The sequence below is a fragment of the Rousettus aegyptiacus genome, unplaced genomic scaffold, assembly GCF_014176215.1.
Source record: "Rousettus aegyptiacus isolate mRouAeg1 unplaced genomic scaffold, mRouAeg1.p scaffold_m13_p_18, whole genome shotgun sequence".
NCBI lineage: Eukaryota > Metazoa > Chordata > Mammalia > Chiroptera > Pteropodidae > Rousettus > Rousettus aegyptiacus.
This window is the reverse complement of record NW_023416293.1, coordinates 2432589-2452657: the sequence shown is the minus strand read 5'-3', so window position 1 is coordinate 2452657 and position 20069 is coordinate 2432589. Positions and strand designations below refer to the sequence as shown.

Sequence of the window (20069 nt, the reverse complement as noted above, 5' to 3'; positions counted from 1 at the left end):
TACCTTTCCCAGCTGCAGTCTTGTCATCTGTAAATCAGGAACTAAAGTGGTTTTTACCTTATACTTCACTGAAATGATTACATGAGATAAAACAGTTAAAATAATTAGTACAGTAAACCTTGAATAAATGTCGTTATGCCTGCAGCTAGCCAGCTCTCAGAAACACAGCCTCATCTGTAAAAGGAGGAAAATGAGGCCGACACCGGTTAATCCTAAAATACGGTTGGTTATTCAACCAGCCCGGAATCTATACGTGCGACTCATCCCAACCAGATTTCATTATCTTTTTTAAGACCTCTTTTTCGAGGTGTGCTTGGCATACACAAATCTGTACGTATTTGATGTATATAACTCGGTGAGTTTGGAGGTACATACACACCCCTGAAACCGTCAGCACAAGGAAATGCTGTAAACATTTCCGCCACCTCAAAGTACCCTTCTGCTGCCTTTATTATCATTTTTTGTGATGAGAACACAGCACAAGATCTACCCTCTTAGCATATGTTTACGTCTTCAGTGCAGCGTCCTTAGCCGGAGGCCCTGTGCGGTGAGTGGGTCCCCGATTTTATTACCTTGTCCACAGAATGTTACGAAAGACCTTGTCACCTATCAAAGTGAAAATATGTGGTGATCGTAGAAGTCACCTGACCTGCTGCGCCGTCTCTATGAAGAAGTGAGTGCGGATTGCCAGGATTTGTTCATGGTGTCCCCATGCTGTCGCTAGTGGACACCACGTGACCTTTCTCAGTCTCGGGGCGCATTCACCGAGGTAGACAGCGGCTCCCGTTACGCAGACCGCAATTTTTGTTTGTTTTCCTGGCACCCCGTTTGCCCCCACCTTGGGCTTCGGCGGCCGCCCCTTTCCTCTCTGTGCTTCCGAGAGGAAGAGGTTTCGTGCCATCTTCACGAAGCCCTATGACCGTCGCGGGACGTGCTTCACCTAGAATGAAACATGTGCACTGTTCTAAAATGCCTTGTTCTATTCTGTACTGTTAGAAAATAATTCCTTTTCAAAGAAAGGAAAGGAAAAAAAACCCTGAAAATCAAGTAGCTCTGCCCTCTCTTATCCGCTGCTCTCCGCCACTTGCCCCGAGCAGTAAACCGCCCCTTCCCCGCGGGCTTCCGCCCGCAGGAACGTTTCTCCGGGAGCCTCCGTCTCTGTCCTCCTCACACCACCCTGATGGGTGACTGCTCCTCCTCTCTGAATGTCCTCGTGCTGCCTGCTCGGGGTCTCACCTTCTGGAAGGATGCGGCTTGTGCGCGTCGAGCAGTTACTGCCCACTGGGCCGTTTTCTACTGGGGGATGCCTCACAGCTATTTCACCATCGGCGGTCCCAGATTCTGTTCTAGAAGGTGAGGTGGGGCCTTCGTATGAGCTAGAAATGGATAAAGCAAATGCGAACTTAAGCGACTCTCAAGAATTCTAGAAACTCATAGTTTTCCAATAGTTTAGGGACGGCTGTGCCCTCATTATCAAGACCGCAGCTGTCTGTCACAAAACAAAAGACAGAAATGTTTTAAAAGTGGGAGCAGAGAGAGGGGCAAGCAGTTCTAAAGTGCTGTGGGCTCCGCGAAACATAGACCACGGAAACGGCGCCCGCCTTGGAGGCTGAGCAAGTAAACTGGCGTCGGTTTCGTAGGCCATACCATAGCTGGAGAAAAGACGGGTTATTTGCTCATTTGAAAGTCTCGCCGTGTCTGGCTTCGCCCCCTCGCTGTGTGACCTCGCGTTTGCTCCGGCTCCCTCTTCTCTGCCACCCCTGCCCCTGTCTTCCTCCTGTCTCACAGCGAACCGGCCGCCTTGCCAAAGCCGAGTCTCCACCGCCCCCCAGCCCCGCGCCGCAGCCTGTGCCCCCGACGCCGCCCCCGACGCCGCCGGCCACCCCGCCTCTTCTGTGATTGGCTCCCCCTGTGCGCTGACCCCTTCCCCGTGGCATAAACACACTTGTGACTTTCCCGTTATTAGAAAAACAGCGTCTCTCCCCAACTCCCCTCTGACCACTGTTTTTCTTCTCCTTCAATTTGCACAACCCCATGAAAGAGTCATCTGCACACTACATAAACCTGTCTCTTCATTTTCTCTTCTCTTAACTCCCACCGATAGGCTTTCGCCAGTGTCACCCGCTGAAACCCCCTCTCTCTGATGTCATCAGCGAGCCCAGTTCTGAGGCTGGCGGCCTCCTTCGAGCCTCTTCCCAGCTGACCCCTCACCGTGGCATTCCACACCGTGCACGCCTCCCTTCCTCCGTCTGTGACTACCCCCCTTAGCTTCCGGGCCCTCCTCTGTCTCTGTGACCCCATTTGGGGTTCTCCTGGACTGAGCGACCGTGCCTCCTCCCATGTCTCCAGAGTCCAGCTGCGCGACGGAGACGCCAGAGCTCTCCTCCTCACCTCACTTATCTCTGGTCCACTTTCGGACTTTCAGGTTGCCATGGCGCAGCTCTGCGGGAGTCTCATATTTGGCGTGTCCAAAAGGGAACTTTTCCAAACACCTTTCTCTGTCCCCGATCTCCCCTAAAGCCTCCATCCTTCATCCCATCGCTGACTGCAGACGCCTGGCGATTATCCCGGCATCCTCCACAAACCGCTCGCTCCACATCATCCCCCTTTTAAACGTTTAAATTGGTCTCTTCCTCCCCGGCTCTGTCCCTAAGGCCATAGCCTCGTTTCTTATTTGGGGTCATGCCATCGCTTTCTGAACTGTTGCAACGTCCACCTAACCAGTCTTCCAGCCCTCGGTCCCTCCACCTGCCTGATACCTGAACAACGCAGTGATTGTATTTAAACTTCTTGCACGTCTCTCTGTTGCTCACACAGGATCGAATTCGCCCTTGTCTCTGCCCCCCCCCCCCACTCTCCACCCCCATCGCTAGACCTCGACCTTCTCCCTCTTCCCTCCATTAGCCGTTTATTCCAGCCTTGTGTTTTCAGGCCTGTGGACATATTCCGAAGTAAGTCCCTCGGTCACACACCCTCACCCCTGAAAAGAAAGCCTGCAAGCAGCGGGTAACGGCAGACGCAGTAGGGCCGCGGAGCCGTGCCTCCCAGCCCCCCGGGCCACCTGCCATGCGCGAGCGACCCGGAAGCGCTGCCCAGTGGCGCGGTCTCCTCCCGCACCGCGTGCTGTCTCACGCCCCGCTGTGCCCTTGCGCCCTCCGCCTCCTTACCTACTCACGACCGCAGCCTTCACGCTCAGGCACCCTCTCCTCCAGGGCACGTTCCCCAAACCCTGGATGGGCAAAGGGCCCTGCCCCGGGGCTTGTCTCTCAATCACATGCGACATTTAGAAATGCTATGTTCGTGTGGTTCCTTCAACCATTATTAGACTGTAAATCCCTCAAGGCCAAGGCCACGGCTCGTCTATATCTTCGTAGCTCCAACGCCCCGCCCTAGTGTACATTTGAGAGATGTTGGCATGTATTGAACTAAAGGCAGTCTGAAGGGCACACTGTTACGCACAGTGCCATGGACTTGGTCACTTTTTGCGTCTATTACAAATAAAAAGTAGAGAACGTGGGAGCTGCAGTTGTCGATTGAGTCAATGAGGAAGAGAAGCCTACGCCATGAAGCACTTGCAGCAAATCGTCACTGTGTTGGCACGAAGGTGACAGTGTGATCGCAGCCATCAGAAGGGTGACCATGGCAGCAAAGACCCGGCTGGCAGTCCTCGGTCCTGACTAAGCCTGTGAGACATGCAGCCCCCTGCCTGGCTCTGAGAGGCCCTGCTGTCCTCTGCCCAGATGGGGCCTGGGCCCCGTTATTTTTATAAGTTCTCCAGGTGATTCCAAATCCACGCCCATTGCCTCGGAGCCTGCCAGAGAAGAGAACCAGTCCCGGAGGAACAATGAGACCAAAAAAAAAAAAAAAAGGCATATCTCAAATTATTCTGTTCCCATCAGTGATAAAAATAGGTTTTCTGTTAAGTTAAATTCTCTGAAGTTCTGTCCACTCCAGCACAGAGTAAGAGGGATTTTCATATATGTTTATTTCCAGAAAAGAAATCCTTGTATATTCTAATTGATGAGGAACATTTATTAATAATGGAATCTTATCATCAAGTAATCTAGAAAATTAGATAGTAAAACAGAACTGTTAAAGGACCACAGCCGGATCTGTAAACCTGTGACCCACTGAGTGTGACTCAAAACGGAAATAAAACCGATCAGGAGATAATGATTTCATAAACTCTCTGTGGCTGGCATCATAGCATTTTCTTGGACAAGAAGTATCAGAAGAGAAAATTACACCATCTTATACACCCCGAATGCAATGTCGGACGTCCAGTATTTGATCAGGACCTCGCAGACATCAAATCATATCGATGTCTGTGCTGATCGAGGCAGATTTGAGATTTGATGTCGTCACCGTGTGACTCAGGCAGCTCAGTGAGCAGCTCTTTACCAGCAGACGTACCCTGAGTAGCCTGAGCGTATATATGAGCATATACGTGAGCATATACGTGAGCGTATATTTCCAGTCCTCCCCTGATTTCCCGCACGCCCTCTGTGAAGTCACTTGCACTTCCCTGCACCTCCTTCCCTTCCTGCGAATTGGGGACCCCTCTGATCATCATCTGGTAATGTTTACGAAGCTCCATCAGACCTCTGTCTGGAAGGCTCTGTTAACACTGATGCATACTTGGTTTATGAGATGGTTACAAGAGAATGGAGTGGGGGCAGGGCGCCAAACATGGCCAGCGCTTTTATCTCTGACATTAGAAAGAGGTCCCCTGGCCGAGGGCCAGATCGGAGTTTACTGGAATATGAAATGCAGACGTGTGCTCTCTGTCGGTGAGGCGCCGGGGACAAGCTCGCTGTGCCTTCAGCCAGCACTTCGCTTCCACAGGACGCAGAGTCGCGGGAAAGAGCATCTAAGTCCCAAGTCCTGTGGCTTTTGTGCAGTCTCTGCTGGGCATGAGGCAGGCAAAAATTGCTGAACCCTGGAAGCTCGTCACCTTCTCTCCCATCCCCTCCCAGACATCAGAAGGAGTGGTCTCCCTGCTGGGCCCTCGGCCCATGCGCCATGTCTTTCTGGAATGACCTCCCACCCTGCCCCCAGCTCCAGAAACAGAGCTCTGCATGGATTAATCCACAGACTGCAGAGCTGTTTCTGAATAATTGTAGAAACGCTGGCTTTTCTCTACTGGGAGACAAATGCAATTCTGGGCTCTTTCTTTTTGAAAATATGAGCTATTGAAGATGATTCTTCTCCTGAAACTGAGACACACTCCTTCTGAATTTTTTGCCTGCTTGGCACATGGTCAGAGGATCTCAGTACTGCTCTGCAGGGTGTTAGAAAGAGCTGGCGAATTTGCGCACACCAGCTCTGAGAAGGTAGAGGAAGCTCTTAGAAATTGCATTAACCGATGGTAACGGACAGATTCTGAAGTCCCGTTAAATGACTTCCGTTGATTCTTCTTATGATCACCTCCTAAAGAAGCATGTCTAGTTTTCTATCCCAGGACATGTTATCTGCAGTCGTTAGTGTGGACCCCACTGAATTGCTCCCCTGGTCGGGACCCACAGATTAAACAATCTGATGTGCTTGCCTTAGCAGATAAGCAAATACCACATTCTCTGAGTCTGGAATGTTGCCCACTGCAATCGTTATACACACAAGTGTTAGGGGATGTGTGAGCTAAACAGTCATCATCACGTTCTTGGCTTGGCAGAGCGCAGTACTGGGCCGGAGGTCGTCTTTCTCAGTCGCCTGCTTGCTCTCTCTGCTCTGACTGGTGTATCTTATACATGAGAAACAAATGAAGGCATTTGCGATTTGTTGCACAACCACAAATTTCAAGGTCTCCTATCAGAATTTCAGGTCTCTCTTCATGCACAACAGACACCATATAGATAGGTGACCGATGGGTTGGAATGATTAGTTTCCATCACCATGGTAACTAAATTCTCACCTGGGGAGGCTGAGCCAGGGGGCACAGCTCACCACCTCGAGGTCTCGCAGCTGGCCGGTGGCAGAGCTGAGACTGGGGCTCTGGCCCCCCAATGTCCACTTCCATTGGTGCTGCCCGTCACACCTGTCCCATATGCGGGGAACACGGGACCCAAATCGTGCTGTTCTTCGCCCTGTATTGAAATGTCTGCAGAAACCACGTGTGGCTTATCCTGTTACCTTCAGAATTGGAACGTTGCCCCTTACACCTGACTTGATCTGTTTGCAGAGGAGAATGGAAGCAGCTGTCCCCAAAGAAGGAAATACAGGATACGGAGGTGACAGCTGTGGCTTGGATTGGAGGTGACAGCCGTGGCTTGGGTCTCCATGACAACAAAACCTGCCCTGAAATTTGGAGAGATGCTTTATCTTTATGACCGTTGCCATTAGAACAATTTTTCCTGTGAAACCTTTGCCTTTTCCCCATCTCGAGCCTCCCGCCTTGTGGTGTTTACACAGCGAGATCGGCAGGACTCGGCTGGCAGTGGGGGATGCGAGTTTGCAGCCGCTCTCGCCATCCATTTGCTCGTCCGTACAAATGTGAAACGGGTGTGCTCGGATGTGCTTTCGCAAGTGAGCCAGTTGCCTTCCGCTTCATACAGTCTCCATCGTGGATTCTCAGGGACGTATCTTTCCAGCATGGGAGGCGGGTGCAAGGAAGTGTCCCTCCTTAAACATCTCTGTAACGTTCAGCTGCCTTTCTACGTAAGCCAGTCATGCTAGCTGTCCACAAAAATGGCGCATTCGGGGCAGATTTCAGCAGGCACCCTCGACAGGGCGGGCTTTCCACGGCCCCAGGTGTGTGGGGGCCGACCTTTCATGTCCTCTGCGTTGACCTGAATTGATATAAGCAAATGAGCTTATTTCTCTGCGGAGTTTAGTCAGCGGGATGGGATACCCAGCAAGAGGGAGGGAAAGGGTTGAGGTCGTAGCCGGAAGAGGCCTTTGGTGGTTCTAGATGTTCTAACGTCACACACTTGAGGCTGTTGTCATTTTCCTTTAGAAGCCATGATGAGACCGTTTTCCTTCCTTCTGTCAGTCCTGTGTACCTGGACACTTGACCTTGAACTTGCAGTCGGTTGCCCCGTGTGGCCTTGTGGAAATGGTTAGCCGCAGCAGAGTCCTGTTCCTGCCTGAAACATAAAGCTCAGCGGGCACTGGCAAACGCCGACAGCTGCCGTGGGCACGTCACATCCAAGGGCAGTTAAATGGGGCGGTGTAGCTAGAGGCTCAGGGGCTCCTGGGTCCTTCTCTTCCACATCAGCATTTATTTGGACTGGTGCCGTTAGTTGCCCAAATGCTCCTCAGCTGGGTCCAAGCAGTGCCATGACTGGCCGGCGGGAAGAGGACATCCATTCTGGGGTCTGCCAGCCCGGGATGGGGGAGGGGCGGGGGCCGGCGCTCCGGGCTCGTGAGCAGACATCTCTGCCCAGAGCCCCGCTCCGTCCCCCTCGTGCGCATCATGCTGGGCACTGAGGTCTCACCATTTAATGAAGCAGGTGAAATGAAATGACCTAGCAAAGTCGTTTTTTTAATCTGCAAACGTAACAGCACCTGCACGCATCCTTTTCATCCTCATCACGGTCATACCCATCACTACGATCATCAGGGAACCTGCTGGAAAGGGCACAGAGGACTGTGCCTGTGGAAGTCGGCCCCTTCGGTCTGGTTCTTAGTGGATGGAGAGGGGTTCGTGTGGACGGCTTCGCGGAGGAAGAGGCTTCCGGGCACAGGGCGGGCACGGGACTCAGTTGGTTCCTCACTATCTTGTGAATTGCTCCCTCCTCCATCAGGAAAGGATATTTTTCTCCCCGGCGCCAGACAAAGCAGACTGTAGTCAGGCCTAGGGTGGCCCCATTCTCTAGGGTAGGGACTGTAAACTCAGACCACTGTGCCGTTCATGACGTTAGTGCTTCAGAGGGTTCAAAGGACAGGGTCGGAGAGGATCGACTCAGAATTATCATCACTGGAGAGACTCAGCTTCGGGGAGGTTAGAGATTATGGCAAGGTCACACAGCTATGGAGCAGGAATTCACATCCACATTTTATGACTCTAAATCTATAGTTCCTTTCACTAAGTTCTAATTATTGTGCAAGTTGCTTGTTAATTTCTAAGTAGAACCTTCTACAGGTCGAGCCACTTCAAGTTGCGAACTTCCATTCCTTCCCCAGTCCATAGCACCCATTAACTGGTCTGTGGTTGATGTAATAGTGAATGCTCTATTTTTAACCACTATTTTTTCCACTTTCTGAAAGAGCCTCTATTCCCCCTCAAGTTAAATCTGAACTGTGTTCAGTTGTTTTTGCCAAAGGAGGTGGAAATTGGTTCCAGAAGAGATGTTTCCTGTGAATGATAGAGGTTTTGAATGATGCTGTGTATTAATCTATTAGTCCCACTACATTATCCATGAACCAGACACGGACCGCCACAGTCCAAGGCACGGCAAGCTAAACTCGCTTCCCTCACAGCTTTGAACTTCAGAACTTCCCAGCCTCTGTCCTCAGTGCACAAACTCTGTTTGAACCTCATTGTGCCTCACAAACAAAACCACTCTCTTCCTTTTAAAACACCGGAATTACTGAATTACTGGAAAAGTTTGTAAGTGTTCAGTAATTTTATTTCCCGTCCTATACTCATCTCTCTCCGACCCAATCTAATTAGAGCGTGCGTGAAGATCAGCTAACAGGAAGCACTGGGGAGCAGATCGCCGCTCTCCTCCTCTAATGCGAACCATCTGAAATGAGCGCCGCGCAGGAGTTTCAACATCAAACACTCGCGGGCCAAGCGAACACATCTGTGCAAGTGTTCCAGATGCAGAGTCGATCTGGACGGCTGCGTCTGAGCTTTGAGTCTTAGAGCCAGCGGCCACCGTCCCGAGGTCTTGACAGATTCCAGCCTCATCACCCCATTGAAGAAACTCGCATTTCTAATTCATTGCGCCCATTGGCACCTGGCGCGTACGCCGCCTTCTCTGAAACCCAAAGGAAGCGTTTTTGGCCAATCGAATTGTGCTGAGTGGAGCCCTTTTATGTGGTGGCGAGATTATCTCATATCATCTGGTACCTATTTTTTACAGTCGAGGGAATGATGCTGGAGCATTGATTTATCGGTTGTGTGTGAGGAGATGGCTTCGCTGATTCGTCCGGGATCGATGGGGGCAGGGAACTGGGGCCATGTGAGCCACAGGAGGCTCGGGGTGGTGTCGGAGGTGGCAGCCGGGGGTGTCTTCAAGCCCTGTCCCAAACGGCCTTGACGTTGTGTCCGAGAGTACGGGCCCTGAGCGCACGTGGGTTTTTTGTGCTGGGGGAGAGGTCATAGTTAGGTTCCAGACCATTGTCTGGGCACAGGGCATGCTGGCAGCTGCAGTGGAAATGTACCTTTTTCTAACATAATCGTGAGGAAGTGATATTAGAAACTACTCAAAATGGAAGTATGGTATGAAAAGAGCAATCTTCTATTTCCTTGATTGAGATTCTTCTCCTCGCTGTGGAATTAAGGTATTTTATTCTTATAATAATACTGTTACCCATGGGTTATAGAAGACCACTCCTCTCTCCTCATTCATTTACTCTGTCGCCAAACATTTGCTGAATACCTGACCACGCTGGCCCTGATTAGGTCGTGGACCCTCCAGGAGTCTGAGGCTGGTTGGGGAGACACTAAAGTAGCTCATTAATGTCAGGTGGGCGCTAAGGAAGAGACAGATGGAGTGGCTGTGGTGGCCGAGGAGGGGTAGGCTGACTCAGAGCGCAGAATTAGAGGTTTCCTGATAAAGGACACTTAAGGCTGGGTCCTAAAGGGACAATGGGAAGAAGGCCAAAGAAGTGATTGGAAGTGGTGAGCCGAGGCAAGAGCGAGAAACTGCAGTCCAGGTCCTGACAGAGCCCAAGGAGGACGGATGTGCAGGTGTAGGGCCGGGACGTGTCGGGTCCAGGTGAGGAGAGGCAAGGACGCAGGTGAATGACGGGGAACCGTTTGTTGAAAGCAGTGACACTTACAGGGAGTTCGCACTTGGCCACAGTGGGGACTTGAGTGTCAAAGGGAGCAGGAGAAATTCAGGATGCGCATTCTTACCCAAATCCTGAGATTGGCACAGTTCTTTCTTAAAAGATTTCCATGTTTTTACTGTTCAACATGAAGACGAGCTTTTTAAGGACTTTTCTGGGGCTATGTGAGAGAGCGGTCACCAGAGGTGCGGCTCACCTGGCCCAGTGCTACGTCGGTCCCTCGCATGGTCTGGCGGGAGGCGTGCTGGTCTCACCCAGACCAGCTTCTCGTGTTCCAGGTGACAAGGCGGAGGCCCAGGGACAGGAAGCCTTGCCCGGGGCCAGCAGCTGGTCAGGCCGGAGGCGCTGTTGGTCCTGGAGCCAACGTGTTCTTAATTCTCTTCACTTCTCAGCAGAGCGAACTTTCTCAGGAATCCTTCTGCTTACAGTCTGAATTATTTTTACCACTTGTAGAACACTCAGTAATGGTACATTTGAATTTTTTAAAAATATATATGTAGAATATAAATATTTTCTACCTACCAAGAACAAATTTCAGAATTCACCCACTCAAGCCCATTTTACATAGTAAAGCTAAAATTCAAAAAGAAATTTTTTTCCTAAATAATTTTGTCTCAGATGATAGAAAGTGTCTTTGATATGTTTGGATAAGGTAATAATGAAATAAGGACATAAATATACTAATTTCATACCTCAGGGACTATGAAAAAGAACACATGAATTTAATTTACTTTTGTATTTGCAAACTGAAAAATTAGATTTAAATTATACTTCTCTAAGTAGTTTCTGTTAATGTACACGTGTCTATATAGAGAGGAATATATATGTGTGGGTGAATGTATATATTTGTGTATTCTATATCTGTATCTATATCTAATGTTAGGTTTCTTCCAGATATGCGTGCGCGCACACACGCACACACCTCCTACCTGGTGTGGGGAAAAAGGAGACCGACCCCATTGTAGGGACAGCTACAAGGGAAGTCTCCAGATGGAACAGGGAGAGTCAGGGGGCGGGGCGAGAGCAAGGTGACCGGGCAACCTAGGGAAGCAGATGCCCGGTGGACCTTGCATGGAGTTCACAGCGAGCTGCTGGTGGACGTGGCTTTGCTAACTCCGGCATAATGTGCTCTCGAGAACTGTTGTTTCTGAAGGTTTGGAAGCAATTTCAAAGCTTGCCTGCTCTTCCAATAAGTAAATAGTCTTTGGATCAGGGCAAAAAACAGCTAATCAGATTGTGGCGGGGTTTAGTTGTGGGTGTAATTCCCATATGAAATTGTTCTGCCCGGGGCCATGGTCGCACCCGGCAGGATGGCAGCGTGTAAGAGCCTCTGTGGTTCCGTGTTGGAGGGTTTTACTGCCCCTTTCGAATGCTCTTACTAGGAAGACCGTAGGAACCATGGGTCGAAGATTTTTGGAACTTACTGTCTCACAGACATGGGTTTCACTGTTCAGCCAACCTAGGAGAAAAATTTAAGAGAGAAAGAGCAATTAAGGGGATTGTTTTATAAACCATATAAATGTCTAACTGATGTACTATATACTTGAAACTAATAAAATAAAATTTAAAAAAATTAAACTTGAAAATAGTGGAAAGAGCGTAGGCTCTGGAACTAGACTTATTGTTTGGAATGTAAGGGAGTGTATTAGTTTCCTGTGGCTGCTGTAACAAATGATCACAAACTTGGTGGTTTAAAACAACACAACTTAATTATCTTACTGTTCTGTAGGTCAGAAGCCTGACACAGGTCTCACTGGTCTTGGCTAAAGTCAAGGTCTTAGGGCTGCGTTTCTTTCTGGCGGCTCCAGAAAGAATGTGCCTAAAGGCTGCCCACACTCCTGCATCCGGGGTCCCTTCCTCCCTCATCAGAGCCACAGTGACAGGTTAGGTCCTTCTCATGTCACATCACTCTGACCTCCTCTTCTGCCTCCCTATTCCATCTTTGAGGCCTTGCAATTCCTTGGGGACCACCTGGGTAGTCCAGGACAGTCTCCTTAATCCCACTCACGACTTAAATTCCCCTTTACCACGTAAGCTAACATATTCACAGGTTCTAGGAGCCACCGGATCAGGGCATGGACCGCTTTGGGAGTCTGTTACCCCTGCCTGCCATAGAGTCAAACAGCAAGTGAGACACTTGTCAGAGACAATTTAATCATGCATGGCCATGGCTGTCAAGGTTTAAGATGCAGACTTTATCTGGGAGGCACTAGGAAGTTGCTAACGGCTTTGGAGTGAGGTGATGGAACCGAAGGTTTAGAAGACGAATATGGACTTAGAGCAGGTATTTGGAGGGAGCCTGATGCGTGCTTTTTTAAAAGCAATTGGCTTTGATTTTTCTCTTCTAAGTACAGAAAGCGAGGTACTTATTGCCAATTTCCTACAAGAGATATGGTGTACTTATGGTGCTTTTTTTAAAAAAAAAAAAAACAGAAAAACACCCTATTATATTACACCTTATACACAACACATATACATAGAGACCCAAAAAGGCCTGTTACACAGACACACTCCCACAAGCACAGACATTTTCTCACATACACACACTCACTGCCTTATCATTTTCTTGGGGCCTCTTTTCTGCTTCTCTGTGGCCCCCTTTATTTTTTTCTGCCCTGGTACACCCGGGTGGTGACATGCATCTTCCCGCCAGTGACGCAGGCTTAGTCTGGCAGTGGTTTTCTCGGGGGTCATTCTGTAAACCTCGCCTCGTAGACATATAAGAACCTCTAGGGGGATGCATATGGTCTGAAAAAGTCTCCCCACTTCATTGTCAGCATCACCCCTGCATTGGCCGTGATTTGGCGTAACTTCCTAGGATGGTTCTTCTCTCTGACGCCCATTGAGAATCCAATGGATATTGAACACAGGTTTTGGATAGTGTCCGATGAGAGTTTCTTACCCTTTGATTAGCCTCTTTCCGCAGCTATCCAATAGGAATTTCTGTGATGGCAGAACTATTCTATATCTAATGCTCTCCAATATGGTAGCCACAGCCACATGTGGCTATTGACTCGAAGTGTGGCTATACAGGAAAAATAGAGGACCTGCTTACTAAACAGGAGGGCAGACGTTTACCAAATAGTAATTCATACTTTTGTTTTGAGTTGCTTTTTTTTTTTAATTGTTAGACGTTATATCGATTATATTTAGTTTTTGCAGAAGTCAAAATTGGTTCACATGTGTGGGTGTGGTTGTACTCATCTTTCTTTTTCCTAGCCTCATGTCGACTGATAACTCTATATTGATTAAAGTGTTATCTGTAGGTCTCCTAACCAATAATTCGAACTCTCACCCCTCATCCCCTTCCTGTCTTTTACATAGAGACAGAGGTAAACCTGTATTTACGTATCAACTTTATCGAGATATAATTCACATACCATACAATCCAGTCAGTTAAAGTGTACAGTTTGATAGCTTTTAGTGTATTCATGGAATTGGGTAACCATCACCACCATCAATTTTAGAACATTTTCATCACCCCACAAAGAGACCGTGTCCTCATTGGCAGTCATTCCCCAATTCCCTGCAACCCCCACCTCCACCCCTCCCAGCCTTAGCCAATGAATTTGCTAATTTGTCTGAATTTCCCTGTCGCGAACATTTCATCTTAGGGGAGTCTGGTAATGTGTAGTTCTCTGCGACTGGCACCTTTCACGTGGCAGCATGTTTTCAAGGCTCGGCCACATTTTAGCATGTGTCAGTACTTACTTCTTTTTGTTGCCAACCAATATTCCATTGTACAAATATGCCACATTTTTTGAATTTATCATTTGGTGGACATTTGGGTTTTATCTACTTTTTTTTACTATTATAAATAATGCTGTTATGAACACTTATATGTAAGTCTATGTGTGAACATGTATTTTTATTCTATCTCAACGTGTGGAATTGCTAAATGGTATGGTAATTCTGAGTTTGACCTTTTTGAGGAACTGCCAGACTGTTTTTCAAAGTGGCTGTACCATTTTACACTCCTGTGACTAGTGTGTGAGAGCTCCAGTTTTTCCGCATACTCACCAATACTTGTTATTATTTGCCTTTTTGACTAATGATGTTAGGAATCGTTCATGTGCTTGTTGGCCATTTGTACATCTTCTTTGGAGAAATGTCTATTCAGATCTTTTGCCCATTTTTTTTTTTAATTGAGTAATTTTGTCTTCCTCTCTGTTCTTTTCATTTGGCCTGGTCAGGATGCTGATATGCTAACTGGTGATGAACAAGTATGGAAGGAAGTTCAAGAATCCTTGAAAAAAATCGAAGAACTGAAGGCACATTGGAGTATCCTTTCCAGCTGTGTGTAGCGTTGGGCTGGTGGATTGCTTCCTTATTGGTATAATGAAGCAAGAGCCAGGGTTTGACCTCTCGGTGAGATTCATAGTCAGAGGCCGCACTCCTGACCCCAGCCAACGATCTGGGTAATGGCTGGGGAAGATCGAGAAGGGATCACCGTGAAGACCTTGCCACTTTCAGATAAAATCAAAATGCATGGCCCAGTAATAGTAGGATGGCGAGTAGCAATCTCTTTATATGTAAAAGGTAACGCATTTCTGGATTCCCTTCTTCCTATAACCTATATCTCTAAGAAAGAATAGCTTAGAATCCTTACAATTTAATATCATTGACCCTCAGATCTAGAAACTGCATATTAAATCAACCATGACTACAATGGCTATGAGAGTTGCTGCACAGTAAATTTTCTTGGCATAAATATAGCTGACCCTTGAACAGTGTGGCTGTTAGGGGCGCCGGCCCACTGCACAGTCAGAAATCCACGTATAATTTTAAGTCGGCCTTCCATATACATGGATTACCAACCATGGATGGAGAATAGTGGTAAAGACCATTACTGGGTCAGAGTTCAGTATAAGGAGAGGTCACTTATGATGGAGGTCACTTGGGAAGGCCCAAATGATGCTCTAGGTATGAGCGGTGTCCTGAATCAGGGGCAGGGTTTGCAGAGGCAGAGGCTGGGAGGGAGGCCACATCCATTAGAGGAGTTTACTTGAGCAAAAACGTGACAAAGGGAAACCACAAGGTAAAAAGAAAAAGACCAAGATTGATAAAAAAAGATTGTGGAAGTTCATTCATATGCCTTGAGTAAACAATATCCCAGTCGTCAAGAAGAGCTGCAAATGAAGTTTCTAATCGACAGTGTTCTGTAAAGATTTGTAAAGGATACGAGAGGTAGTTATGCAAATGTTTCTCTTTTTAAGGGTGACATAATTCCTGAAATCTATAGTTTAGTGAGGTTGTTTTTTGTTTGTGTATTAGTTTTAGTGGTTTTGGTAAAGAATCTAAAATTGGTGACCAGAGGATGGAGAAGGAGGCCGTGGCCACTAGGGCACTGGGTTGGTCTGCCAAGAGCAGGTGAGTCTGTGCAGCTGTGGCCTTCTTGGTAAGGTTTGTGGGTTTCAGAAAGCGATTTGATGAAAAGTAGTCAGGGATCATATGCTGGATGCTGGCGTGACCACACGTCTTCCTAAACAGTTGAATAGCTGCACTGGAAACATGACACTAAGTGGCTCCCTGTCACTCTGAGCGCTCTGTCCCTCTCTGTCTCCTTCACCTCTGATTCTGTATCTCGAATGAAGACACGGAGCACAGGCTCCTTGAATTCTCAAAGGCCCCCAGCTGGGGAGGTGGCAGAGGTCACATGATAGAATTGAGAACTCAGAAGACCCCCCGAAGGCTGGAAAGCTTGCCGAGTCTAAGAGGATGAAATTCAACAAGGGCAAATAGAAAATGTTCTATTTGGTTTCAAAAGTTCAAGTGTATAGATATACTTAAAGATTAGCAGCAGAACACGTGAAGGAATTTTAAGGGTTTAGTGAATAGCAAAAATTTAATAAAATGTAAGAGTGTAATATAACCCCCCGAAAGACCACTGTGATCTTGGGCAACATTAACGGAAATAGAGAATTAATGGAGAACAGAAAATGAGAAAGGTGATAGTATCGTCTGATCGTATCTGGAATTTTCTCTTCAGTTTGGGGTAGAACATATTAAAAGGGACATAGAAAAACTGAAATGAGTTTTGAGAAGAGGAACCAGGATCGAAATGGATTTTGACACCTTGTCTATAGACCCCATGGGTGATATTAGGAAAACAGTCAAATCTGGGAGCTAGAGAGCCATTCTCGGGCTCAGGGAGCTGTCGCACTGCGGAAGGGTAGACGCGTTCCATGAGGTCCCAGCCATGGAATCGGCCCACGGATGACTGAGCTACGTTCAGCCGCAATTGGACAAGGCTTTACTGAACACTGACACTGTGCATGTACCGCCGCCAGTCATGGTCCACCCTGGGTCTAGACAGGAGGAAGACACAGCCCTGGATTCACAACGCTCGTGGGAGTGTGTAAAAATGTAAATTAATACATATTTTGGTAAAATGCAGACGTGGCTTGTTTTGTCGCACTTCACTGCATTTCCCAGATGTTGCATTTTTTTACTAATGGAATCAAAGCCCTCCACCATCAAAAAGACGGCGACGTGCTTTACTGCGGCAGTCCGGAGCCCAACCCGCAATCCCTCCGAGGTGCGCCTGAGCGCGGTGGACGGGCCTCAGAGACACAGTGGCCAGCTTTGGGGGGTGAGAGGGGGGTTCGCAGAGGAGGTGACGACTGAGCTGTGACTGGGAGGGGTTCCCCAGGCCAGCACCGTGGAGCAGGGGCCCGTCCGAGGGACTGACCTGCCCGGACGTCTGTGACGTGAAGCAGCGTGCTATCAAGGGGTCACCCGTTGTTCGGGGTGAGAGGAGGGAACGTGGGAAGGCCTTGAACGTCACGCACAGGGCACAGACTTTATGGGTGAGAGGGGACCGCGGGAGGGTTTTAAGCGATAGACCAATGTGATTCGGTGAGTAAAAGCCCTGTGTTCCGATCGTCTGAGTCTCAAGGCGCTGATTAATTCCCAAGGGGATTCACTTGGTTCCTTTCTCTTTCCCCCAAATCCTCTTATGGCCATTTTAAAGTCTTCAGGAAGAGGATCTGTTCTGTCCCCTGATGGTCTGTTCTCTGCCTAGGTCCCGAGCTCACCTCCTCACTGGACCGGAATGACTTGTAAACACTGAGCAAACACCAGTGACTGAATTTTTGAGCAAATACACATGGCTTGGGAGAAAAGCCTCTTAGTTAAAATTATTCCTTTTTTTTTTTTTTTTTTTTGCTCACTAGGGTGTGTTACAGGGAAGGTTTGCCTCGTTTGCCAGGAGACGGTTGCCAAAGTTGCAGAGGGAAATTGGCGTGCGGTCTCTTGCCGCTCGCTGCTGCGGGGCGCAGGCTGGCGTATCTCGCCCGGCTTTGAACTGCGAAGGTTTGTCACTTCAAACCGCTTTACGATGAGTTGGAGCGAATGTAAATGAACAGGCAAATACTAACGGAGGTCAAACAGCACGATGTGAAAGTCAGGTGCAAAGTCTCGCCACAGAAACGTCTAGTATTCTGTAAGAGACGGCCATTCCTCTTGACACGTCGTCAAGTATCTAATCCTGGGACGAAAAGCCACCGAGCTTAGCCTGGCAAACTGTTACAAAATCAGTGCGTTGCTGAGGGCCCTGCTTCCCCCGCCTCTGGGAGACACGTTCAGCAAACCTTAAACAGGCATGTGAGATGAATGCAAAAGAAAGGCGCCAGGTCACTTTTCTCCTGAGGCCAGCGTCAACTCCTCCGAGGCAGGACTCGTCCTCGCGTTACAGAGTGTCCAGTGCAGGAAGCGTGGCGTAGAGGCCCTCAGCGCCTGTGGCGGTGCCGAAATCCTAACCCAGGAAGTCCTACCTTTGGGGTCAGGGGTTGTCTCTCAGAGCCCCCACCGACAGAAAAATATATTTCTCGTGAGGGTTAAGAAAGACGTCTGACCCCACTCACACGAGTGGCCGGATCGACTTCTCGAGAGTGTTTGCCGACGTTGGGACAGCGGCGCCCTGAGTGTGGGTGCTGGGGGAGGTAGATTTTGCTGGAGGGAGAGATAAAGGAGCCTTGAGGCACGGGGTTCACGGTGGCGTGTGTGTGTCAGGACCCCACGGAAGGGGACTTGGGGGTCGGGGAGGGGCAGGAGCGCTGGGCAGCGAAGAGCTGGGTTGTGTGGCGCGAGGCGGGGTGTCGGTGGAGGGGGGGGACATTCGATCGAAATCGGTCCACTGAACTGTTTTCCTGAAGCCGAGTCACACGCACTTCGCGGTCATGACGCAGTAAAGGGAGATCAAGGCACTGGCATTTGTGTAGCGTGTATTTTGCGTGTGCCACCAAACGTCTTCCCTCTGTGTCCCTGGCACCCTGAGCCCTGCCCGGGTCACGGTGGAACACGTAGATCAGTTTTTATAACTTTACGTGCACTGTCATACTTAATTCCACAGTGACATGAGGCATTTTTGTTTCTGGCCTACCTCAAAGCACTCAGGCGACTTGCTCAGAACCTCACAACTGACAAACGACAGACCTAGCGTAGATTTAAATCCAGCTTTGTCTATAGTCAAAGGCTGTGCCATTTCTGCTACATCTGAAGTCTGCAAACCTTTCGCCCTAGAGGAATTCCAGCACGTGAAAGCAAATGGATTCGGAACCTCATAAGTTGAAGGTCGGGGAGGGGTGGGAGAAGGGCCAGCCGCATCCCAGCGTCCGCCTCGGCCTCCGCCTCGCCTAACGCAGCAGACAGGAGGTCCTCGGGCGCCTGCGCTGTCCTTCAGCCGTGCTGCCGGGGTGATTCACCTCAGAGGGATTCAAGACACGCTCCACACACCACGTCCTCAGTCCTCTGCCTGCCTCGTAAAGGGGACGGGGAATAGCACTTCCAAAAAGCGAGGTTACACCAGGGCCCCATGACAGTAAGCTCTGGACGCACGGTTAATCGGGAGGTCGGAGGTGCCCGTAAGCGGACATCGGGTCTTTTCCCAGACTTTTCAAAGTGCTCCTCTTCCCCTTGGCTGCAATTTATGTGCATAAGCTGTGTTCTTAATATTATCTTTTATTTGGAGGGTTTAAAATAAGCATATCTTTTTTTTGGTTGAGTATAGGCCTGGGTCACTTGTGCTTTATTCGTCAAAAACGCTTAAACACGAGAGCCGGTGGAAATGAATTTCTTCACATCGCTCCCCCTAGTAAGCGCCCGTGGGTCGTGTATTGTTTCACACATGCCCAGGATTCAAGGGAGGCAATACTGGGTGCCTCCTTTTAAACAAAGAAGCTTCTTTAATTTCAGACCAGTTTTGAAACAGAAGCTAACAGAGTAAATAATTTTAAACCGAACTAACTCAATCTTTAGTTCAGTCCAATCCACAGCAGGGCTTAACGAGAATACATTTAGGGGGCCGAAGAGAGAGCAGTTCTGTGGAAATCCTAATCCCCTAATGCACAGACTCGGTTAGAAGATGGTTTGTTGATATAAACAGAAGTTACTTCTCTGAGATGCCACTTACACGTCTTTGTCTCTCAAGTGTGTTTTCAGGCAGCTCATCTGTGCAAAATAACGGCTTCTTCCTTCCCTCCTGGGCCCGGGAGCACTTCAGCCTGTTCGAGAACCTCACTTTGCCTTTTTTTTCTCTTGGTGAAGACAATGAATCCTTAACTCGGGTTAATAACAGAGTGGGAACAGGTTCTGGCCATGTGCCAGGCCATCATAAGCAGCAACTCGGAACGGCTCCCCGACATCAACATCTACCAGCTGAAGGTGCTCGACTGCGCCATGGACGCCTGCATCAACCTCGGCCTGCTGGAGGAGGCCCTGTTCTACGGCATGCGGACCATGGAGCCGTACAGGTGGGTCCCCGGGAGAGGCGGAAGCCAAGGCTGTGGGCACAGGATCGGCATCACGGCATCATTCTGATTCCCGCTTTCTGTTCCCGTCTGCTGCTCGACCGGTGTGTCAAACCAAAGCTTGTTTTAGTCACTCCTTTGTGCGCTCACTGATGCATTCGTTCGTCATTCGTAAAGTTCCTTCCGCGTGTCACACGCTGTGGGTGTGCAGAAGCTAATGAGATGCTTTCTCTGTGTGGAGACAGTGATTGAAACTCGGTGCGCCGCTCGCGGTGACGGCAGCGAGCACAGAGTTCGGGGGGAGGCGGGGAGAGGCACGCAGCGCGGCCGTAGCCGGGAGGCTGAGCCACTGGCCTCTGCCGC

At 49.1% G+C, this 20069-nt stretch overlaps 1 protein-coding gene across 2 annotated transcripts in view; it reads left to right on the top strand.

The window, feature by feature from the left end:
- Positions 1-20069, top strand: part of SMYD3 (SET and MYND domain containing 3) — a 536963-nt gene that overhangs the window by 445858 nt on the left and 71036 nt on the right. For both annotated transcript variants that reach the window (XM_036235368.1, XM_036235369.1), the window contains 2 exons: positions 14151-14238; positions 19535-19709. In XM_036235368.1, the coding sequence (XP_036091261.1) occupies positions 14151-14238; positions 19535-19709 (263 nt within the window). The remainder of the gene's footprint in view (positions 1-14150; positions 14239-19534; positions 19710-20069) is intronic.